Genomic DNA, 24,034 nt, shown 5'->3' with positions numbered 1-24,034 from the left:
TGCTTGTTCCTTGAGATGCCATCCTGTGAGATGGGATCGGCTCCCTTGGTGCTGACCTCTGTGCTTGTGGACATGGGTGTGCTCTTGGGGCCTTCGTGACACCGATGGTGGGTGGTGGTGTATATCCTGGTGGTGGGGTGGGACCTGCCCATGGCAGGACCTCTGCTCCTGCTGTGCCACTGCGAGAGGACATTGCTTCCAAAGAGACATTTCCCAGGGTGATGAGGGGGTGCGGGTGGAGATTTCCCAGGGGGAAACTCGCTCTGCCGATAGAGCAGCGTCTTCTCCATGTCCAGCATGTTCAGCTCTGCGGTACCAAGTCCCTGGGGAGTGTCTGGGACAGGCAGATTCTCTACCCGGAACCCAGTGAACAAGCCTCTTGCTTGGTCCCTGCCCAGACGGAGCTGCCAGGGAGTTTCCCGGCCCTTGTGAAATCAGCACCATGGCCGTGACAGTGCGAGGGGAAAGCAGGCGAAAATCATCTTCGTAGCCACTGTGGTCTTCACCGGCTGCTGCGCTGGGGAGACCATTGAGAGGAGGATGGTGCCGCTCTCGGCAGAGGGCTGCTGTGCAGGGATTTCCCTTTCCTTTCTGTGTCCCACGTTCTCCCCTCTTTTTCCCTGGGGTATGGGGTCAGGTGAATGCCATCAGCTCCCAACAAACCTGGCTTCTCAAAGGTAGAGCCATGACCAGAGAAGCCAAAACCTTGAGTACCAGCTACGCAGCCAGGCATTCAGTGCTCAGTTTGTCTGCTCCTTCCCGAACCCCTTCCTCCTCCTGGCGGGATAGAGGAGAACACCGCCTGTGCTCCTGATCCTTTTAGCATTGCTCCGAGGGACACGCGGCCTCTTTTGCTGCTTCTAAGTTGCCTCGTCACAGTATTGTTTGACCCTACTTTGCGTAGCAGGACTGGATGATATCCTGTACCATTCAGCAGGCTTGGCAGCCTCTCAGTGGCGTCAGGAATGTGAGCTGCTGGTGGGCAGCAAACTTCTCTAGACAAATGGTCTGGATGGCAAACAGGTGCTTCAGTGCCCCTCAGTAAGGAATCTCCAGTTGCTAATAGCTTACGCGCTTTCCTGGTGGCACTGGTTCTAATGCGGGCGGGTGGGTGGCTCACCTTTGCCTGCTTGACTTTTCCGGGATCCTGTCCCTTACTCACGTGCTCTGAATTCTCCAATCCCAGACTATCATGCCTGCTTCCTAGCCCCTGGAACACCTCTGTGAAACCCTCCCCGTATCTGGCATCATTGATAAGTAACTGTAGCAAGACCAACTCAGGGTCGTTTAGATCAAGAAGGAAGCAGGGGGATGGTGACGCCGCAGATTTATAGCTGCTTTGCAAAATAGTACTACGCGTGTGTTAAGTAGCGATTGGTCAAATCCTGTTGTACCTGGTCGCCCAGGAAAGGTATAAGAACCTCGTGTAAAACCTCGTTCGGGGTGCCCCAATTTGAATGGGACACCTCATGCGCACGAATAAAGAATTGGTGCTGCACGGGGTTTTCCCTTTCCTTCCTGTGTCCCGCCTACTCCCCTCTTTTCCCTGGGGTATGAGGTGGTCGTGTGCCATCAGCTGTGAGCCGCGCAAACACAGCTCTGTGCATGAAGACCTCTTTCATTGTCCATAGAACAGCAGCCTCGTGAGCCTATCTTGCAGCTCATCGAACTCACGCAGTGCCTCAGCGTGGGCTTCAGGATCCTGTGCCAGGTGCTGGAAGAGGTTGAGTGGCTCGGCCGTTTGGAAGGCTGGGGCAAGGTGATCTCCTCGGGCACGGTCTCATTGCCAAAGAAGAAGTGATCAAGGCGTTTCTCCTCCAGGCAGCAGCACAGGTACCGCATGATATCCTGCAGCCGCGGCAGGAAATCCCTCCTGCGCCAGCCTGACAGGGGTATGGAGGTCAGGAGGTGCATCACAACTGTCTTCAAAGTATAGGTGGAAAAGCCTGTGCCCACCAGGATGCGGGCGCAGATCTGCAGGCATTTGAGGTGGCAGCTGTCATGCGGGGCGTGCCTGGTGATATGCCTGAAGAACTACTGCCACAGCGTAGCTCTCTGGCCGCATTGTTCTTGGGGTGAAGATGGCCTCCGTAGTCTGGCTTCTCCAGAAGATGTCCAAGTCGCATTTCTGCACCCCAATCTTCACCTCAATGAAGAGGCTATACTTGCTTCCTTTTGTCACCTGGAGTTTGGAGGAGTGGCTGGACGGCAGCACTGTTATATGGCATTTGGACAACAGAGTCAAAACCACCCATGCTGCTTCAGATGCATGAGCAGGCAATAGTTGATGTCTGACCTGGCCACTGTATGTGGTCCTTCCCTGAGGCTCATGTTAAAGCTGTGATTAGAAATGTTCCCAGTCTGGTATGGCCCTCAGTTTATTATCTGTTATTGTTTTTTTATGTAGGCAGCGATGAAGTTGCAATAAGAAGACCAAGGGTGATCAAAAGAGACTTCAGAGCCTTGGGACGAATGGTTAAGGGATCAGGAGCACAAGCAGGGTTTTACTTTGTGCTTAAGTAGTGTTTTCCTCTGTGCCTTCAGTTGCAGGGAATGAGGAGGGAAGAAACAAGAAGACCCAGCTGATCAATACCTGGCTCTGTGACTGGTGTCACCAGCAGAATTTTGGGGTTTTTGATCACAGGTCAGTCTCCATGACACTTGGCCAGCTAGCGACAGATGGGGTTCACCTTTCTCAAAGCGGGAAATGGTTGAGAGCCTCTCTGTAAAGATTCAGAGAAAAGCTAATAAAGCAGATGTTCTTGCAGGACTCTACTGTAGATCACCCAGCCAGGATGACAGCACCGATGTATTACTCTCTAAGGAATCAGGGGAAATTTCTAGATCAGTCACCCTAGATTGTCCTTATGGGCGACTTCAATGTCCCAGCTGCGAACTGGGACTGTCATAGAGCAGACACGAACAGGCCCAGGAAATTCCTGAAGGCCACGTTGATGATAACGTTTTGATATGGGTACTAAGGGAGCCGACTAGGAAAGACGCCCTCCTAGATTTGTTGTTTGTGAACAGAGAGGGACTCGTGGGCAAAGTGGTGATTGGTGGCATTCTTGGTCACAGTGACCACGAAATAGCTGAGTTTCCAGTTGTTGGCAACAGGAGGAAAACTGCCAGCAAAACTTCGAGCCTGGCTGTGGGGACAGCAGACTTCAGGCTGCTCAAGGAACTAGTTAGTAAGGTCCCCTGGGCCTCTTCATTAGAGGGTATTGGGGTCCATTAGTGCTGGTCACTTTTTAAGAGCCATCTCTTAAGAGTGCCGGACCAGGCAATTACAAAGTGTTGGAAGTCAAGCAAGCAGTGCAGAAGGCTGTTTTTGCTGAGCAGGGATCTTCTTCTAGAACATAGGTGCAGAAGGAAAAGTGTATAGCCACTGGAAGGAAGGGCAGGCAACACGGGAGGACTACAGAGATGCTGTTCGCCACTGTAGGGAGAAATTCATGCGGCCAAAGCTTGATTAGAGTTCAGGCTGTCTAGCACTGTGAAGGACAACAAAAATGGCTTTTTTAAATATGTTAACAGCAAAAGGAGGATCAGAGATAACATTGGTCCCTTACTTGATGAGGTTGGTCACGTCACAAATAGGGATGTAGACAAAGCAGAGAAGTTTAACGCCTTCTTGGCTTCTGTCTTTAACACCAATGATGGGCCCTGGGACCCCCGGAGCCTTGTGTTGGAAGATCGTGACTGGGGGGATGATGAGCTCCCAGCTGACTCTGAACTTGTTTGAGACTTGCTGCTCCAGCTGAATGCGAAAAAATCTATGCAGCCTGACGGGATTCATACCAGGGTACTGAAAGAGCTGGCCAATGTTATCGCAGGACCTTTCTCGATTATTTTTCAGCAGTCTGGGGAGTCTGGAGAGGTTGCAGTTGACTGGAAGCTGGTAAATGTTGTCCCAATTTTCAAGAATGGAAAGAAGGAAGACCCTGGTAATTACAGGCCTGTCAGTCTCACTTCAGTGCCTGGTAAAATTACGGAGAAGGTTATTCTGGGAGTTACTGAAAAACACTTGAGAAGACAATGCAGTCATTGGTCATAGCCAACATGGGTTCACGAGGGGAAAGTTCTGCTTAACTGACTTAATTTCCTTTTATGACAAGGTCACCCATTTAATTGACCAAGGGAAGCCAGTAAATGTGGGGTTTTTTGGATTTTAGCAAAGCTTTTGGTACTGTCTCTCCCAGTATCCTTCCGGACAAAATGTCCAGCACACAGCTAGACAAGTCCATAATATGTTGGGTGAGCAACTGGCTGATGGGTTGGGCTCAAAGAGTTATGGTAAATGGGGTTACATGAGGCTGGTGACCAGTCACCAGTGGGGTCCCACAGGGCTTGATTTTAGGGCCAGCGCTCTTTAATGTTTTTATAAATGATCTGGGTGCAGCAATCGAATGTACATTAATTAAGTTTGCTGATGATACTGAACTAGGAGGAGCTGTGGACTCCCTCAAGGGTAGAGAGGCCTTACAGAGAGATCTGGATAGACTAGAGAGCTGGGCAATCACCAGCCGTATGAAATGTAACAAGAGCAAGTGCGCGATTCTCCACCTGGAATGGGGTAATCAAATCGGGGGATGAGAGGCTGGAGAGCAGCGCTGCAGAATGAGATCTGGGGGTTTGGGTTGAATGCAAATTTAATAGGAGTCAACAGCGTGCCCTGGCAGCCCAAAGGGCCAACTGGGTCCTGGGCTGCATCGAGCACAGCATAGCTAGCTGGTTGAGGGAGGAGATTGTCCCACTCGACACTGCACTGGTGCAGCCCCACCTCGAGTACTGTGTGCAGTTTTGGGCGCCTCAATGTAAGAAGGACATCAGACTATTAGAGTGTGTCTAGGTGTCTAGAGGAGGGCGACCAAGATGGTGAAAGGCCTCGAGGGTAAGGCTTAGGAGGAGCAGCTGAGGTCGCTTGGCTTGATCAGCTTGGAGAAGAGAAGGCTGAGGGGTGACCTCATCGCAGTCTACAACTTCCCCAAGGCGGGCAGCAGAGAGGCAGGTGCTGATCTCCTCTCTCTGGTGACCAGCGACAGGACACGAGGAAATAGAATAATGCTGTGTCAGGGGAAATTCAGACTGGGCCTTAGGAAAAGGTTCTTCCCTAAGAGGGTGGTTGGTCACTGGAACAGGCTCCCCAGGGAAGCGGTCATGGCACTAAGCCTGTCAGAGTTCAAGGAGCCTCTGGATGATGCTCTTAGTCATATGATATAGTTTTAGATAGTCCTGCAAGGAGCAGGGACTCAGACTCAATGATGCTTATGGGTCCCATCCAACTTGAGATATTCTATGATTCTATGATTCTATGATAACAAACTGAGGGACATAAAAGGCTAGGAAATTTCATGGTAACCTGAGCCGCAGGGAGGCAGGCGGCTTCCTAAAAAGGTAGGTCTGCTCAGCAGACCAGAGGAGTAGTGAATGAATTCTTTATTTTGCTTGGCCTGGGCATGTAGCTCTTGCTTTACGTACTAAACTGTCCTCTCTCAACCCACACGTTTTCCCACTTTTATGCTTCAGAGTCTCTCCTCCATCCCACTGGGGGAAAGGGACTGAGTAGCTGTGTGATGCCAAGCTGCCTACTGGCATTAACCCACAACACCTGGGAAGCCAAAGCCCAGGGAATCATTGAAACCAGAGCCCACTGCATCAGCTCTTCTGCAAAATGCTCGCTGACTCTGCCGCAGCTGAGCTGTCAGCACCCTATGCCCGCGTTCGCCATCAAAGTGATGCACAGAGACTCATGGATGCAGCGTTTCTTCAAACAAGTGATTTATTGCCATCTTTGTCCACGGCCAGTCTCCCGGAGGGAACGGACTCTCTCGAAGAGGGAGGGCAGTCACCGTCCAGGTGGTAACGGAGTCTCTGTTGCAAGGCTCCTTGCAATGGCCCCTTCAGCTGCATCGGGTCCCACTCCCCAGAGTGTGCTTCTGCTGTGGAGGAAAGATGCGGCAGCAATTCCCACTGCCGCATGAGCAGCGTGTTCTCTGTGTCCAGCCTGCTCAGTTCTGCAGCACGAGCTCTCCGGGGAGTGTCCTCAGGCCTGGCCCTGTGCTTGGAGAACTGCTCGTCTGGCACAGCACAGCTCTCTGGCCACGTCCTGCTGCTGGTAACACTGGCCTCTACCTACTCGATGCTCAGGAAGGTGTCTGAGCCATCTTGCTGCACCCCAAACATCACCTCAATCAGGAGGGTAATATCGTCAGTGTTTGTCAGCCGGAGCTTGCCTGAGCGCCTGGAAGGTAGCACTGTTAGACGGCAGTGTTGCGACAGAGGCAAAGCCACCCAGGCTGCTTTTACCAATATCTGGAACCAGAGGGTGGTTTTCTCCATGTCTAGGTAGGGGCCGGTGCAGAGGGTGTCTAGGAGGCTGGCGCCCTGATTCCTCCTCAGCTCCTCCTCGGGGTGGTGGAGGAAGCACAGCATGTCCTCCACCAGCTGCTCCCTCGTGCAGGTGCACTCGAGCTCCACGCGGAGACTGGCATGCCTCGCTGGCATCTCCTCCATGGTGCCCAGTTCCAGGTGGAAGGTGTGCCCACGGGGGGGCTTCAGGGGCACAAGCAGGCAGAAGACAGCATCATGCTTATGAGGACTCCAACTTTCTAAGGCACTGCCCACCCCAATGGCTGGCTTCAGTTGCGGCATGAAAGTATTCCTGGAAAGCTTTCGGCAGATGCGGAGAAGTTCATCCACCAGCTCCTCCACCATCACGAACGATTCTGGCAGGTCCAGGAGGCGACTGGACAAAACTCTGCCCACATGCAGTGCAACACTGGGTTTTACTGCCTGCTCCTTATTATGTGCCTTCTTTCTGGAGCTGCCCTCCTTGCGGCTGCTGGCTGGCTGACGGCTCCCTTTCCTGAGCCACCAGCAGAGCCCAAAGAGCAGGACCAGGACTCCAGCAATGGCCCAGAATTGCCACTGCTGCAAGGCAGCAAAGAGCAGGGCTCCCCAGGCAAAGGCGCTCTGCTCCTGGCTCCTCTGCTCCAGCTCCTGCAGCAGCCGAGTCATCTCCTGGCTCAGCTGCTCCGCACACTGCTGCATGCACTCGGGCGTGGCCTCATCCAGCTCATCCCTGACCATCTGCGGGTACTGGAGGAGGCTTTGCACAATGAGTGCGAGGAATATTGCGACAGCCATGGCCTGCAGGAGGAGGGAGAGAAGGGGTTCAGTGGGGCTGGGAGGGAGGGAGCTGCTGGTGGTGGGGGGGCAGGGATGAGAGCCGCAGGGATCTGGGGACATGTAGGAGAGGGGGCGAGGCATCGTGGGAGGCAGGAAGGCCTGCTGTCAGCCCCGGCGGCGGCAGCAGCACAGTGCCCTGCCCAAGGTGCTCCCACGAGTGTCTGGGCCCTCGAGGCAGGGTGAGAACCCACCCCCCTGGGGCTCCGCGTTCCTGCCCATGCCCTCCTCCAGCTCAGCCTCCCCCCGCGTGCGCACTCACCGCTGGCCCAGGCCAGACTGGGGCAGCGCTGCCTGCTGGCGCCCCTTATAACCACCCCCATTGTGACTCGTGCCCTGTGCTGTCACAGGCGCCAGAGCGCATCACAGGCACGCCCGCCAGCCAGCCCCAGCCTTTGGCCCTACCCCGGCTCAGCGACTCACAGCTGCCCCAGGCAGCCGAAGCCCCGACACCCACAAAGTGCAGACCCACCCGGCAGGACGTGGCTCCCAGGGGCTCCCTTTACAAAGCAGACAGAAGCCTCCCAAGCCCTTACCAAACATAAAATCGGGTGACGTAACCCGTGGATGCTTGTTCCTTGAGATGCCATCCTGTGAGATGGGATCGGCTCCCTTGGTGCTGACCTCTGTGCTTGTGGACATGGGTGTGCTCTTGGGGCCTTCGTGACACCGATGGTGGGTGGTGGTGTATATCCTGGTGGTGGGGTGGGACCTGCCCATGGCAGGACCTCTGCTCCTGCTGTGCCACTGCGAGAGGACATTGCTTCCAAAGAGACATTTCCCAGGGTGATGAGGGGGTGCGGGTGGAGATTTCCCAGGGGGAAACTCGCTCTGCCGATAGAGCAGCGTCTTCTCCATGTCCAGCATGTTCAGCTCTGCGGTACCAAGTCCCTGGGGAGTGTCTGGGACAGGCAGATTCTCTACCCGGAACCCAGTGAACAAGCCTCTTGCTTGGTCCCTGCCCAGACGGAGCTGCCAGGGAGTTTCCCGGCCCTTGTGAAATCAGCACCATGGCCGTGACAGTGCGAGGGGAAAGCAGGCGAAAATCATCTTCGTAGCCACTGTGGTCTTCACCGGCTGCTGCGCTGGGGAGACCATTGAGAGGAGGATGGTGCCGCTCTCGGCAGAGGGCTGCTGTGCAGGGATTTCCCTTTCCTTTCTGTGTCCCACGTTCTCCCCTCTTTTTCCCTGGGGTATGGGGTCAGGTGAATGCCATCAGCTCCCAACAAACCTGGCTTCTCAAAGGTAGAGCCATGACCAGAGAAGCCAAAACCTTGAGTACCAGCTACGCAGCCAGGCATTCAGTGCTCAGTTTGTCTGCTCCTTCCCGAACCCCTTCCTCCTCCTGGCGGGATAGAGGAGAACACCGCCTGTGCTCCTGATCCTTTTAGCATTGCTCCGAGGGACACGCGGCCTCTTTTGCTGCTTCTAAGTTGCCTCGTCACAGTATTGTTTGACCCTACTTTGCGTAGCAGGACTGGATGATATCCTGTACCATTCAGCAGGCTTGGCAGCCTCTCAGTGGCGTCAGGAATGTGAGCTGCTGGTGGGCAGCAAACTTCTCTAGACAAATTGTCTGGATGGCAAACAGGTGCTTCAGTGCCCCTCAGTAAGGAATCTCCAGTTGCTAATAGCTTACGCGCTTTCCTGGTGGCACTGGTTCTAATGCGGGCGGGTGGGTGGCTCACCTTTGCCTGCTTGACTTTTCCGGGATCCTGTCCCTTACTCACGTGCTCTGAATTCTCCAATCCCAGACTATCATGCCTGCTTCCTAGCCCCTGGAACACCTCTGTGAAACCCTCCCCGTATCTGGCATCATTGATAAGTAACTGTAGCAAGACCAACTCAGGGTCGTTTAGATCAAGAAGGAAGCAGGGGGATGGTGACGCCGCAGATTTATAGCTGCTTTGCAAAATAGTACTACGCGTGTGTTAAGTAGCGATTGGTCAAATCCTGTTGTACCTGGTCGCCCAGGAAAGGTATAAGAACCTCGTGTAAAACCTCGTTCGGGGTGCCCCAATTTGAATGGGACACCTCATGCGCACGAATAAAGAATTGGTGCTGCACGGGGTTTTCCCTTTCCTTCCTGTGTCCCGCCTACTCCCCTCTTTTCCCTGGGGTATGAGGTGGTCGTGTGCCATCAGCTGTGAGCCGCGCAAACACAGCTCTGTGCATGAAGACCTCTTTCATTGTCCATAGAACAGCAGCCTCGTGAGCCTATCTTGCAGCTCATCGAACTCACGCAGTGCCTCAGCGTGGGCTTCAGGATCCTGTGCCAGGTGCTGGAAGAGGTTGAGTGGCTCGGCCGTTTGGAAGGCTGGGGCAAGGTGATCTCCTCGGGCACGGTCTCATTGCCAAAGAAGAAGTGATCAAGGCGTTTCTCCTCCAGGCAGCAGCACAGGTACCGCATGATATCCTGCAGCCGCGGCAGGAAATCCCTCCTGCGCCAGCCTGACAGGGGTATGGAGGTCAGGAGGTGCATCACAACTGTCTTCAATATATAGGTGGAAAAGCCTGTGCCCACCAGGATGCGGGCGCAGATCTGCAGGCATTTGAGGTGGCAGCTGTCATGCGGGGCGTGCCTGGTGATATGCCTGAAGAACTACTGCCACAGCGTAGCTCTCTGGCCGCATTGTTCTTGGGGTGAAGATGGCCTCCGTAGTCTGGCTTCTCCAGAAGATGTCCAAGTCGCATTTCTGCACCCCAATCTTCACCTCAATGAAGAGGCTATACTTGCTTCCTTTTGTCACCTGGAGTTTGGAGGAGTGGCTGGACGGCAGCACTGTTATATGGCATTTGGACAACAGAGTCAAAACCACCCATGCTGCTTCAGATGCATGAGCAGGCAATAGTTGATGTCTGACCTGGCCACTGTATGTGGTCCTTCCCTGAGGCTCATGTTAAAGCTGTGATTAGAAATGTTCCCAGTCTGGTATGGCCCTCAGTTTATTATCTGTTATTGTTTTTTTATGTAGGCAGCGATGAAGTTGCAATAAGAAGACCAAGGGTGATCAAAAGAGACTTCAGAGCCTTGGGACGAATGGTTAAGGGATCAGGAGCACAAGCAGGGTTTTACTTTGTGCTTAAGTAGTGTTTTCCTCTGTGCCTTCAGTTGCAGGGAATGAGGAGGGAAGAAACAAGAAGACCCAGCTGATCAATACCTGGCTCTGTGACTGGTGTCACCAGCAGAATTTTGGGGTTTTTGATCACAGGTCAGTCTCCATGACACTTGGCCAGCTAGCGACAGATGGGGTTCACCTTTCTCAAAGCGGGAAATGGTTGAGAGCCTCTCTGTAAAGATTCAGAGAAAAGCTAATAAAGCAGATGTTCTTGCAGGACTCTACTGTAGATCACCCAGCCAGGATGACAGCACCGATGTATTACTCTCTAAGGAATCAGGGGAAATTTCTAGATCAGTCACCCTAGATTGTCCTTATGGGCGACTTCAATGTCCCAGCTGCGAACTGGGACTGTCATAGAGCAGACACGAACAGGCCCAGGAAATTCCTGAAGGCCACGTTGATGATAACGTTTTGATATGGGTACTAAGGGAGCCGACTAGGAAAGACGCCCTCCTAGATTTGTTGTTTGTGAACAGAGAGGGACTCGTGGGCAAAGTGGTGATTGGTGGCATTCTTGGTCACAGTGACCACGAAATAGCTGAGTTTCCAGTTGTTGGCAACAGGAGGAAAACTGCCAGCAAAACTTCGAGCCTGGCTGTGGGGACAGCAGACTTCAGGCTGCTCAAGGAACTAGTTAGTAAGGTCCCCTGGGCCTCTTCATTAGAGGGTATTGGGGTCCATTAGTGCTGGTCACTTTTTAAGAGCCATCTCTTAAGAGTGCCGGACCAGGCAATTACAAAGTGTTGGAAGTCAAGCAAGCAGTGCAGAAGGCTGTTTTTGCTGAGCAGGGATCTTCTTCTAGAACATAGGTGCAGAAGGAAAAGTGTATAGCCACTGGAAGGAAGGGCAGGCAACACGGGAGGACTACAGAGATGCTGTTCGCCACTGTAGGGAGAAATTCATGCGGCCAAAGCTTGATTAGAGTTCAGGCTGTCTAGCACTGTGAAGGACAACAAAAATGGCTTTTTTAAATATGTTAACAGCAAAAGGAGGATCAGAGATAACATTGGTCCCTTACTTGATGAGGTTGGTCACGTCACAAATAGGGATGTAGACAAAGCAGAGAAGTTTAATGCCTTCTTGGCTTCTGTCTTTAACACCAATGATGGGCCCTGGGACCCCCGGAGCCTTGTGTTGGAAGATCGTGACTGGGGGGATGATGAGCTCCCAGCTGACTCTGAACTTGTTTGAGACTTGCTGCTCCAGCTGAATGCGAAAAAATCTATGCAGCCTGACGGGATTCATACCAGGGTACTGAAAGAGCTGGCCAATGTTATCGCAGGACCTTTCTCGATTATTTTTCAGCAGTCTGGGGAGTCTGGAGAGGTTGCAGTTGACTGGAAGCTGGTAAATGTTGTCCCAATTTTCAAGAATGGAAAGAAGGAAGACCCTGGTAATTACAGGCCTGTCAGTCTCACTTCAGTGCCTGGTAAAATTACGGAGAAGGTTATTCTGGGAGTTACTGAAAAACACTTGAGAAGACAATGCAGTCATTGGTCATAGCCAACATGGGTTCACGAGGGGAAAGTTCTGCTTAACTGACTTAATTTCCTTTTATGACAAGGTCACCCATTTAATTGACCAAGGGAAGCCAGTAAATGTGGGGTTTTTTTGATTTTAGCAAAGCTTTTGGTACTGTCTCTCCCAGTATCCTTCCGGACAAAATGTCCAGCACACAGCTAGACAAGTCCATAATATGTTGGGTGAGCAACTGGCTGATGGGTTGGGCTCAAAGAGTTATGGTAAATGGGGTTACATGAGGCTGGTGACCAGTCACCAGTGGGGTCCCACAGGGCTTGATTTTAGGGCCAGCGCTCTTTAATGTTTTTATAAATGATCTGGGTGCAGCAATCGAATGTACATTAATTAAGTTTGCTGATGATACTGAACTAGGAGGAGCTGTGGACTCCCTCAAGGGTAGAGAGGCCTTACAGAGAGATCTGGATAGACTAGAGAGCTGGGCAATCACCAGCCGTATGAAATGTAACAAGAGCAAGTGCGCGATTCTCCACCTGGAATGGGGTAATCAAATCGGGGGATGAGAGGCTGGAGAGCAGCGCTGCAGAATGAGATCTGGGGGTTTGGGTTGAATGCAAATTTAATAGGAGTCAACAGCGTGCCCTGGCAGCCCAAAGGGCCAACTGGGTCCTGGGCTGCATCGAGCACAGCATAGCTAGCTGGTTGAGGGAGGAGATTGTCCCACTCGACACTGCACTGGTGCAGCCCCACCTCGAGTACTGTGTGCAGTTTTGGGCGCCTCAATGTAAGAAGGACATCAGACTATTAGAGTGTGTCTAGGTGTCTAGAGGAGGGCGACCAAGATGGTGAAAGGCCTCGAGGGTAAGGCTTAGGAGGAGCAGCTGAGGTCGCTTGGCTTGATCAGCTTGGAGAAGAGAAGGCTGAGGGGTGACCTCATCGCAGTCTACAACTTCCCCAAGGCGGGCAGCAGAGAGGCAGGTGCTGATCTCCTCTCTCTGGTGACCAGCGACAGGACACGAGGAAATAGAATAATGCTGTGTCAGGGGAAATTCAGACTGGGCCTTAGGAAAAGGTTCTTCCCTAAGAGGGTGGTTGGTCACTGGAACAGGCTCCCCAGGGAAGCGGTCATGGCACTAAGCCTGTCAGAGTTCAAGGAGCCTCTGGATGATGCTCTTAGTCATATGATATAGTTTTAGATAGTCCTGCAAGGAGCAGGGACTCAGACTCAATGATGCTTATGGGTCCCATCCAACTTGAGATATTCTATGATTCTATGATTCTATGATAACAAACTGAGGGACATAAAAGGCTAGGAAATTTCATGGTAACCTGAGCCGCAGGGAGGCAGGCGGCTTCCTAAAAAGGTAGGTCTGCTCAGCAGACCAGAGGAGTAGTGAATGAATTCTTTATTTTGCTTGGCCTGGGCATGTAGCTCTTGCTTTACGTACTAAACTGTCCTCTCTCAACCCACACGTTTTCCCACTTTTATGCTTCAGAGTCTCTCCTCCATCCCACTGGGGGAAAGGGACTGAGTAGCTGTGTGATGCCAAGCTGCCTACTGGCATTAACCCACAACACCTGGGAAGCCAAAGCCCAGGGAATCATTGAAACCAGAGCCCACTGCATCAGCTCTTCTGCAAAATGCTCGCTGACTCTGCCGCAGCTGAGCTGTCAGCACCCTATGCCCGCGTTCGCCATCAAAGTGATGCACAGAGACTCATGGATGCAGCGTTTCTTCAAACAAGTGATTTATTGCCATCTTTGTCCACGGCCAGTCTCCCGGAGGGAACGGACTCTCTCGAAGAGGGAGGGCAGTCACCGTCCAGGTGGTAACGGAGTCTCTGTTGCAAGGCTCCTTGCAATGGCCCCTTCAGCTGCATCGGGTCCCACTCCCCAGAGTGTGCTTCTGCTGTGGAGGAAAGATGCGGCAGCAATTCCCACTGCCGCATGAGCAGCGTGTTCTCTGTGTCCAGCCTGCTCAGTTCTGCAGCACGAGCTCTCCGGGGAGTGTCCTCAGGCCTGGCCCTGTGCTTGGAGAACTGCTCGTCTGGCACAGCACAGCTCTCTGGCCACGTCCTGCTGCTGGTAACACTGGCCTCTACCTACTCGATGCTCAGGAAGGTGTCTGAGCCATCTTGCTGCACCCCAAACATCACCTCAATCAGGAGGGTAATATCGTCAGTGTTTGTCAGCCGGAGCTTGCCTGAGCGCCTGGAAGGTAGCACTGTTAGACGGCAGTGTTGCGACAGAGGCAAAGCCACCCAGGCTGCTTTTACCAATATCTGGAACCAGAGGGTGGTTTTCTCCATGTCTAGGTAGGGGCCGGTGCAGAGGGTGTCTAGGAGGCTGGCGCCCTGATTCCTCCTCAGCTCCTCCTCGGGGTGGTGGAGGAAGCACAGCATGTCCTCCACCAGCTGCTCCCTCGTGCAGGTGCACTCGAGCTCCACGCGGAGACTGGCATGCCTCGCTGGCATCTCCTCCATGGTGCCCAGTTCCAGGTGGAAGGTGTGCCCACGGGGGGGCTTCAGGGGCACAAGCAGGCAGAAGACAGCATCATGCTTATGAGGACTCCAACTTTCTAAGGCACTGCCCACCCCAATGGCTGGCTTCAGTTGCGGCATGAAAGTATTCCTGGAAAGCTTTCGGCAGATGCGGAGAAGTTCATCCACCAGCTCCTCCACCATCACGAACGATTCTGGCAGGTCCAGGAGGCGACTGGACAAAACTCTGCCCACATGCAGTGCAACACTGGGTTTTACTGCCTGCTCCTTATTATGTGCCTTCTTTCTGGAGCTGCCCTCCTTGCGGCTGCTGGCTGGCTGACGGCTCCCTTTCCTGAGCCACCAGCAGAGCCCAAAGAGCAGGACCAGGACTCCAGCAATGGCCCAGAATTGCCACTGCTGCAAGGCAGCAAAGAGCAGGGCTCCCCAGGCAAAGGCGCTCTGCTCCTGGCTCCTCTGCTCCAGCTCCTGCAGCAGCCGAGTCATCTCCTGGCTCAGCTGCTCCGCACACTGCTGCATGCACTCGGGCGTGGCCTCATCCAGCTCATCCCTGACCATCTGCGGGTACTGGAGGAGGCTTTGCACAATGAGTGCGAGGAATATTGCGACAGCCATGGCCTGCAGGAGGAGGGAGAGAAGGGGTTCAGTGGGGCTGGGAGGGAGGGAGCTGCTGGTGGTGGGGGGGCAGGGATGAGAGCCGCAGGGATCTGGGGACATGTAGGAGAGGGGGCGAGGCATCGTGGGAGGCAGGAAGGCCTGCTGTCAGCCCCGGCGGCGGCAGCAGCACAGTGCCCTGCCCAAGGTGCTCCCACGAGTGTCTGGGCCCTCGAGGCAGGGTGAGAACCCACCCCCCTGGGGCTCCGCGTTCCTGCCCATGCCCTCCTCCAGCTCAGCCTCCCCCCGCGTGCGCACTCACCGCTGGCCCAGGCCGGACTGGGGCAGCGCTGCCTGCTGGCGCCCCTTATAACCACCCCCATTGTGACTCGTGCCCTGTGCTGTCACAGGCGCCAGAGCGCATCACAGGCACGCCCGCCAGCCAGCCCCAGCCTTTGGCCCTACCCCGGCTCAGCGACTCACAGCTGCCCCAGGCAGCCGAAGCCCCGACACCCACAAAGTGCAGACCCACCCGGCAGGACGTGGCTCCCAGGGGCTCCCTTTACAAAGCAGACAGAAGCCTCCCAAGCCCTTACCAAACATAAAATCGGGTGACGTAACCCGTGGATGCTTGTTCCTTGAGATGCCATCCTGTGAGATGGGATCGGCTCCCTTGGTGCTGACCTCTGTGCTTGTGGACATGGGTGTGCTCTTGGTGCCTCCGTGACACCGATGGTGGGTGGTGGTGTATATCCTGGTGGTGGGGTGGGACCTGCCCATGGCAGGACCTCTGCTCCTGCTGTGCCACTGCGAGAGGACATTGCTTCCAAAGAGACATTTCCCAGGGTGATGAGGGGGTGCGGGTGGAGATTTCCCAGGGGGAAACTCGCTCTGCCGATAGAGCAGCGTCTTCTCCATGTCCAGCATGTTCAGCTCTGCGGTACCAAGTCCCTGGGGAGTGTCTGGGACAGGCAGATTCTCTACCCGGAACCCAGTGAACAAGCCTCTTGCTTGGTCCCTGCCCAGACGGAGCTGCCAGGGAGTTTCCCGGCCCTTGTGAAATCAGCACCATGGCCGTGACAGTGCGAGGGGAAAGCAGGCGAAAATCATCTTCGTAGCCACTGTGGTCTTCACCGGCTGCTGCGCTGGGGAGACCATTGAGAGGAGGATGGTGCCGCTCTCGGCAGAGGGCTGCTGTGCAGGGATTTCCCTTTCCTTTCTGTGTCCCACGTTCTCCCCTCTTTTTCCCTGGGGTATGGGGTCAGGTGAATGCCATCAGCTCCCAACAAACCTGGCTTCTCAAAGGTAGAGCCATGACCAGAGAAGCCAAAACCTTGAGTACCAGCTACGCAGCCAGGCATTCAGTGCTCAGTTTGTCTGCTCCTTCCCGAACCCCTTCCTCCTCCTGGCGGGATAGAGGAGAACACCGCCTGTGCTCCTGATCCTTTTAGCATTGCTCCGAGGGACACGCGGCCTCTTTTGCTGCTTCTAAGTTGCCTCGTCACAGTATTGTTTGACCCTACTTTGCGTAGCAGGACTGGATGATATCCTGTACCATTCAGCAGGCTTGGCAGCCTCTCAGTGGCGTCAGGAATGTGAGCTGCTGGTGGGCAGCAAACTTCTCTAGACAAATGGTCTGGATGGCAAACAGGTGCTTCAGTGCCCCTCAGTAAGGAATCTCCAGTTGCTAATAGCTTACGCGCTTTCCTGGTGGCACTGGTTCTAATGCGGGCGGGTGGGTGGCTCACCTTTGCCTGCTTGACTTTTCCGGGATCCTGTCCCTTACTCACGTGCTCTGAATTCTCCAATCCCAGACTATCATGCCTGCTTCCTAGCCCCTGGAACACCTCTGTGAAACCCTCCCCGTATCTGGCATCATTGATAAGTAACTGTAGCAAGACCAACTCAGGGTCGTTTAGATCAAGAAGGAAGCAGGGGGATGGTGACGCCGCAGATTTATAGCTGCTTTGCAAAATAGTACTACGCGTGTGTTAAGTAGCGATTGGTCAAATCCTGTTGTACCTGGTCGCCCAGGAAAGGTATAAGAACCTCGTGTAAAACCTCGTTCGGGGTGCCCCAATTTGAATGGGACACCTCATGCGCACGAATAAAGAATTGGTGCTGCACGGGGTTTTCCCTTTCCTTCCTGTGTCCCGCCTACTCCCCTCTTTTCCCTGGGGTATGAGGTGGTCGTGTGCCATCAGCTGTGAGCCGCGCAAACACAGCTCTGTGCATGAAGACCTCTTTCATTGTCCATAGAACAGCAGCCTCGTGAGCCTATCTTGCAGCTCATCGAACTCACGCAGTGCCTCAGCGTGGGCTTCAGGATCCTGTGCCAGGTGCTGGAAGAGGTTGAGTGGCTCGGCCGTTTGGAAGGCTGGGGCAAGGTGATCTCCTCGGGCACGGTCTCATTGCCAAAGAAGAAGTGATCAAGGCGTTTCTCCTCCAGGCAGCAGCACAGGTACCGCATGATATCCTGCAGCCGCGGCAGGAAATCCCTCCTGCGCCAGCCTGACAGGGGTATGGAGGTCAGGAGGTGCATCACAACTGTCTTCAAAGTATAGGTGGAAAAGCCTGTGCCCACCAGGATGCGGGCGCAGATCTGCAGGCATTTGAGGTGGCAGCTGTCATGCGGGGCGTGCCTGGTGATATGCCTGAAGAACTACTGCCACAGCGTAGCTCTCTGGCCGCATTGTTCTTGGGGTGAAGATGGCCTCCGTAGTCTGGCTTCTCCAGAAGATGTCCAAGTCGCATTTCTGCACCCCAATCTTCACCTCAATGAAGAGGCTATACTTGCTTCCTTTTGTCACCTGGAGTTTGGAGGAGTGGCTGGACGGCAGCACTGTTATATGGCATTTGGACAACAGAGTCAAAACCACCCATGCTGCTTCAGATGCATGAGCAGGCAATAGTTGATGTCTGACCTGGCCACTGTATGTGGTCCTTCCCTGAGGCTCATGTTAAAGCTGTGATTAGAAATGTTCCCAGTCTGGTATGGCCCTCAGTTTATTATCTGTTATTGTTTTTTTATGTAGGCAGCGATGAAGTTGCAATAAGAAGACCAAGGGTGATCAAAAGAGACTTCAGAGCCTTGGGACGAATGGTTAAGGGATCAGGAGCACAAGCAGGGTTTTACTTTGTGCTTAAGTAGTGTTTTCCTCTGTGCCTTCAGTTGCAGGGAATGAGGAGGGAAGAAACAAGAAGACCCAGCTGATCAATACCTGGCTCTGTGACTGGTGTCACCAGCAGAATTTTGGGGTTTTTGATCACAGGTCAGTCTCCATGACACTTGGCCAGCTAGCGACAGATGGGGTTCACCTTTCTCAAAGCGGGAAATGGTTGAGAGCCTCTCTGTAAAGATTCAGAGAAAAGCTAATAAAGCAGATGTTCTTGCAGGACTCTACTGTAGATCACCCAGCCAGGATGACAGCACCGATGTATTACTCTCTAAGGAATCAGGGGAAATTTCTAGATCAGTCACCCTAGATTGTCCTTATGGGCGACTTCAATGTCCCAGCTGCGAACTGGGACTGTCATAGAGCAGACACGAACAGGCCCAGGAAATTCCTGAAGGCCACGTTGATGATAACGTTTTGATATGGGTACTAAGGGAGCCGACTAGGAAAGACGCCCTCCTAGATTTGTTGTTTGTGAACAGAGAGGGACTCGTGGGCAAAGTGGTGATTGGTGGCATTCTTGGTCACAGTGACCACGAAATAGCTGAGTTTCCAGTTGTTGGCAACAGGAGGAAAACTGCCAGCAAAACTTCGAGCCTGGCTGTGGGGACAGCAGACTTCAGGCTGCTCAAGGAACTAGTTAGTAAGGTCCCCTGGGCCTCTTCATTAGAGGGTATTGGGGTCCATTAGTGCTGGTCACTTTTTAAGAGCCATCTCTTAAGAGTGCCGGACCAGGCAATTACAAAGTGTTGGAAGTCAAGCAAGCAGTGCAGAAGGCTGTTTTTGCTGAGCAGGGATCTTCTTCTAGAACATAGGTGCAGAAGGAAAAGTGTATAGCCACTGGAAGGAAGGGCAGGCAACACGGGAGGACTACAGAGATGCTGTTCGCCACTGTAGGGAGAAATTCATGCGGCCAAAGCTTGATTAGAGTTCAGGCTGTCTAGCACTGTGAAGGACAACAAAAATGGCTTTTTTAAATATGTTAACAGCAAAAGGAGGATCAGAGATAACATTGGTCCCTTACTTGATGAGGTTGGTCACGTCACAAATAGGGATGTAGACAAAGCAGAGAAGTTTAACGCCTTCTTGGCTTCTGTCTTTAACACCAATGATGGGCCCTGGGACCCCCGGAGCCTTGTGTTGGAAGATCGTGACTGGGGGGATGATGAGCTCCCAGCTGACTCTGAACTTGTTTGAGACTTGCTGCTCCAGCTGAATGCGAAAAAATCTATGCAGCCTGACGGGATTCATACCAGGGTACTGAAAGAGCTGGCCAATGTTATCGCAGGACCTTTCTCGATTATTTTTCAGCAGTCTGGGGAGTCTGGAGAGGTTGCAGTTGACTGGAAGCTGGTAAATGTTGTCCCAATTTTCAAGAATGGAAAGAAGGAAGACCCTGGTAATTACAGGCCTGTCAGTCTCACTTCAGTGCCTGGTAAAATTACGGAGAAGGTTATTCTGGGAGTTACTGAAAAACACTTGAGAAGACAATGCAGTCATTGGTCATAGCCAACATGGGTTCACGAGGGGAAAGTTCTGCTTAACTGACTTAATTTCCTTTTATGACAAGGTCACCCATTTAATTGACCAAGGGAAGCCAGTAAATGTGGGGTTTTTTGGATTTTAGCAAAGCTTTTGGTACTGTCTCTCCCAGTATCCTTCCGGACAAAATGTCCAGCACACAGCTAGACAAGTCCATAATATGTTGGGTGAGCAACTGGCTGATGGGTTGGGCTCAAAGAGTTATGGTAAATGGGGTTACATGAGGCTGGTGACCAGTCACCAGTGGGGTCCCACAGGGCTTGATTTTAGGGCCAGCGCTCTTTAATGTTTTTATAAATGATCTGGGTGCAGCAATCGAATGTACATTAATTAAGTTTGCTGATGATACTGAACTAGGAGGAGCTGTGGACTCCCTCAAGGGTAGAGAGGCCTTACAGAGAGATCTGGATAGACTAGAGAGCTGGGCAATCACCAGCCGTATGAAATGTAACAAGAGCAAGTGCGCGATTCTCCACCTGGAATGGGGTAATCAAATCGGGGGATGAGAGGCTGGAGAGCAGCGCTGCAGAATGAGATCTGGGGGTTTGGGTTGAATGCAAATTTAATAGGAGTCAACAGCGTGCCCTGGCAGCCCAAAGGGCCAACTGGGTCCTGGGCTGCATCGAGCACAGCATAGCTAGCTGGTTGAGGGAGGAGATTGTCCCACTCGACACTGCACTGGTGCAGCCCCACCTCGAGTACTGTGTGCAGTTTTGGGCGCCTCAATGTAAGAAGGACATCAGACTATTAGAGTGTGTCTAGGTGTCTAGAGGAGGGCGACCAAGATGGTGAAAGGCCTCGAGGGTAAGGCTTAGGAGGAGCAGCTGAGGTCGCTTGGCTTGATCAGCTTGGAGAAGAGAAGGCTGAGGGGTGACCTCATCGCAGTCTACAACTTCCCCAAGGCGGGCAGCAGAGAGGCAGGTGCTGATCTCCTCTCTCTGGTGACCAGCGACAGGACACGAGGAAATAGAATAATGCTGTGTCAGGGGAAATTCAGACTGGGCCTTAGGAAAAGGTTCTTCCCTAAGAGGGTGGTTGGTCACTGGAACAGGCTCCCCAGGGAAGCGGTCATGGCACTAAGCCTGTCAGAGTTCAAGGAGCCTCTGGATGATGCTCTTAGTCATATGATATAGTTTTAGATAGTCCTGCAAGGAGCAGGGACTCAGACTCAATGATGCTTATGGGTCCCATCCAACTTGAGATATTCTATGATTCTATGATTCTATGATAACAAACTGAGGGACATAAAAGGCTAGGAAATTTCATGGTAACCTGAGCCGCAGGGAGGCAGGCGGCTTCCTAAAAAGGTAGGTCTGCTCAGCAGACCAGAGGAGTAGTGAATGAATTCTTTATTTTGCTTGGCCTGGGCATGTAGCTCTTGCTTTACGTACTAAACTGTCCTCTCTCAACCCACACGTTTTCCCACTTTTATGCTTCAGAGTCTCTCCTCCATCCCACTGGGGGAAAGGGACTGAGTAGCTGTGTGATGCCAAGCTGCCTACTGGCATTAACCCACAACACCTGGGAAGCCAAAGCCCAGGGAATCATTGAAACCAGAGCCCACTGCATCAGCTCTTCTGCAAAATGCTCGCTGACTCTGCCGCAGCTGAGCTGTCAGCACCCTATGCCCGCGTTCGCCATCAAAGTGATGCACAGAGACTCATGGATGCAGCGTTTCTTCAAACAAGTGATTTATTGCCATCTTTGTCCACGGCCAGTCTCCCGGAGGGAACGGACTCTCTCGAAGAGGGAGGGCAGTCACCGTCCAGGTGGTAACGGAGTCTCTGTTGCAAGGCTCCTTGCAATGGCCCCTTCAGCTGCATCGGGTCCCACTCCCCAGAGTGTGCTTCTGCTGTGGAGGAAAGATGCGGCAGCAATTCCCACTGCCGCATGAGCAGCGTGTTCTCTGTGTCCAGCCTGCTCAGTTCTGCAGCACGAGCTCTCCGGGGAGTGTCCTCAGGCCTGGCCCTGTGCTTGGAGAACTGCTCGTCTGGCACAGCACAGCTCTCTGGCCACGTCCTGCTGCTGGTAACACTGGCCTCTACCTACTCGATGCTCAGGAAGGTGTCTGAGCCATCTTGCTGCACCCCAAACATCACCTCAATCAGGAGGGTAATATCGTCAGTGTTTGTCAGCCGGAGCTTGCCTGAGCGCCTGGAAGGTAGCACTGTTAGACGGCAGTGTTGCGACAGAGGCAAAGCCACCCAGGCTGCTTTTACCAATATCTGGAACCAGAGGGTGGTTTTCTCCATGTCTAGGTAGGGGCCGGTGCAGAGGGTGTCTAGGAGGCTGGCGCCCTGATTCCTCCTCAGCTCCTCCTCGGGGTGGTGGAGGAAGCACAGCATGTCCTCCACCAGCTGCTCCCTCGTGCAGGTGCACTCGAGCTCCACGCGGAGACTGGCATGCCTCGCTGGCATCTCCTCCATGGTGCCCAGTTCCAGGTGGAAGGTGTGCCCACGGGGGGGCTTCAGGGGCACAAGCAGGCAGAAGACAGCATCATGCTTATGAGGACTCCAACTTTCTAAGGCACTGCCCACCCCAATGGCTGGCTTCAGTTGCGGCATGAAAGTATTCCTGGAAAGCTTTCGGCAGATGCGGAGAAGTTCATCCACCAGCTCCTCCACCATCACGAACGATTCTGGCAGGTCCAGGAGGTGACTGGACAAAACTCTGCCCACATGCAGTGCAACACTGGGTTTTACTGCCTGCTCCTTATTATGTGCCTTCTTTCTGGAGCTGCCCTCCTTGCGGCTGCTGGCTGGCTGACGGCTCCCTTTCCTGAGCCACCAGCAGAGCCCAAAGAGCAGGACCAGGACTCCAGCAATGGCCCAGAATTGCCACTGCTGCAAGGCAGCAAAGAGCAGGGCTCCCCAGGCAAAGGCGCTCTGCTCCTGGCTCCTCTGCTCCAGCTCCTGCAGCAGCCGAGTCATCTCCTGGCTCAGCTGCTCCGCACACTGCTGCATGCACTCGGGCGTGGCCTCATCCAGCTCATCCCTGACCATCTGCGGGTACTGGAGGAGGCTTTGCACAATGAGTGCGAGGAATATTGCGACAGCCATGGCCTGCAGGAGGAGGGAGAGAAGGGGTTCAGTGGGGCTGGGAGGGAGGGAGCTGCTGGTGGTGGGGGGGCAGGGATGAGAGCCGCAGGGATCTGGGGACATGTAGGAGAGGGGGCGAGGCATCGTGGGAGGCAGGAAGGCCTGCTGTCAGCCCCGGCGGCGGCAGCAGCACAGTGCCCTGCCCAAGGTGCTCCCACGAGTGTCTGGGCCCTCGAGGCAGGGTGAGAACCCACCCCCCTGGGGCTCCGCGTTCCTGCCCATGCCCTCCTCCAGCTCAGCCTCCCCCCGCGTGCGCACTCACCGCTGGCCCAGGCCGGACTGGGGCAGCGCTGCCTGCTGGCGCCCCTTATAACCACCCCCATTGTGACTCGTGCCCTGTGCTGTCACAGGCGCCAGAGCGCATCACAGGCACGCCCGCCAGCCAGCCCCAGCCTTTGGCCCTACCCCGGCTCAGCGACTCACAGCTGCCCCAGGCAGCCGAAGCCCCGACACCCACAAAGTGCAGACCCACCCGGCAGGACGTGGCTCCCAGGGGCTCCCTTTACAAAGCAGACAGAAGCCTCCCAAGCCCTTACCAAACATAAAATCGGGTGACGTAACCCGTGGATGCTTGTTCCTTGAGATGCCATCCTGTGAGATGGGATCGGCTCCCTTGGTGCTGACCTCTGTGCTTGTGGACATGGGTGTGCTCTTGGGGCCTTCGTGACACCGATGGTGGGTGGTGGTGTATATCCTGGTGGTGGGGTGGGACCTGCCCATGGCAGGACCTCTGCTCCTGCTGTGCCACTGCGAGAGGACATTGCTTCCAAAGAGACATTTCCCAGGGTGATGAGGGGGTGCGGGTGGAGATTTCCCAGGGGGAAACTCGCTCTGCCGATAGAGCAGCGTCTTCTCCATGTCCAGCATGTTCAGCTCTGCGGTACCAAGTCCCTGGGGAGTGTCTGGGACAGGCAGATTCTCTACCCGGAACCCAGTGAACAAGCCTCTTGCTTGGTCCCTGCCCAGACGGAGCTGCCAGGGAGTTTCCCGGCCCTTGTGAAATCAGCACCATGGCCGTGACAGTGCGAGGGGAAAGCAGGCGAAAATCATCTTCGTAGCCACTGTGGTCTTCACCGGCTGCTGCGCTGGGGAGACCATTGAGAGGAGGATGGTGCCGCTCTCGGCAGAGGGCTGCTGTGCAGGGATTTCCCTTTCCTTTCTGTGTCCCACGTTCTCCCCTCTTTTTCCCTGGGGTATGGGGTCAGGTGAATGCCATCAGCTCCCAACAAACCTGGCTTCTCAAAGGTAGAGCCATGACCAGAGAAGCCAAAACCTTGAGTACCAGCTACGCAGCCAGGCATTCAGTGCTCAGTTTGTCTGCTCCTTCCCGAACC

The 24,034-nt window shown here is 54.0% G+C and overlaps 1 protein-coding gene and 2 pseudogenes across 1 annotated transcript; all 3 read right to left on the bottom strand.

The window, feature by feature from the left end:
- Nucleotides 1-1,618: 1,618 nt before the first annotated feature.
- LOC132317298 (inositol 1,4,5-trisphosphate receptor-interacting protein-like 1) lies at nt 1,619-9,670 on the bottom strand (annotated as a pseudogene).
- A 4,221-nt stretch (nt 9,671-13,891) lies between these two features.
- LOC132317297 (inositol 1,4,5-trisphosphate receptor-interacting protein-like 1) lies at nt 13,892-14,905 on the bottom strand. Its single transcript, XM_059819475.1, has 2 exons — nt 14,846-14,905; nt 13,892-14,689 (listed from the first exon to the last, which is right to left on the bottom strand). The coding sequence occupies exons 1-2, from the start codon at nt 14,903-14,905 to the stop codon at nt 13,892-13,894; spliced, it is 858 nt and encodes a 285-aa protein (XP_059675458.1).
- A 2,225-nt stretch (nt 14,906-17,130) lies between these two features.
- LOC132317296 (inositol 1,4,5-trisphosphate receptor-interacting protein-like 1) lies at nt 17,131-22,661 on the bottom strand (annotated as a pseudogene).
- Between the last annotated feature and the right edge of the window lie 1,373 nt (nt 22,662-24,034).

Source organism: Gavia stellata, chromosome 7 (genome assembly GCF_030936135.1).
Source record: "Gavia stellata isolate bGavSte3 chromosome 7, bGavSte3.hap2, whole genome shotgun sequence".
NCBI classification, from domain to species: domain Eukaryota; kingdom Metazoa; phylum Chordata; class Aves; order Gaviiformes; family Gaviidae; genus Gavia; species Gavia stellata.
Note: the sequence above shows the minus strand (reverse complement) of the source record. Positions and strands in the feature narration are given on the sequence as shown.

Coding starts and splice junctions, on each gene's coding strand:
- LOC132317297 (XM_059819475.1), bottom strand. CDS start 14,905: ATGGCTGTCGCAATATTCCTCGCACTCATTGTGCAAAGCCTCCTCCAG. Junction 14,690..14,845: donor TCCTCCAGTACCCGCAGATG/GTCAGGGATGAG, acceptor GCTGCCTTGCAG/CAGTGGCAATTCTGGGCCAT.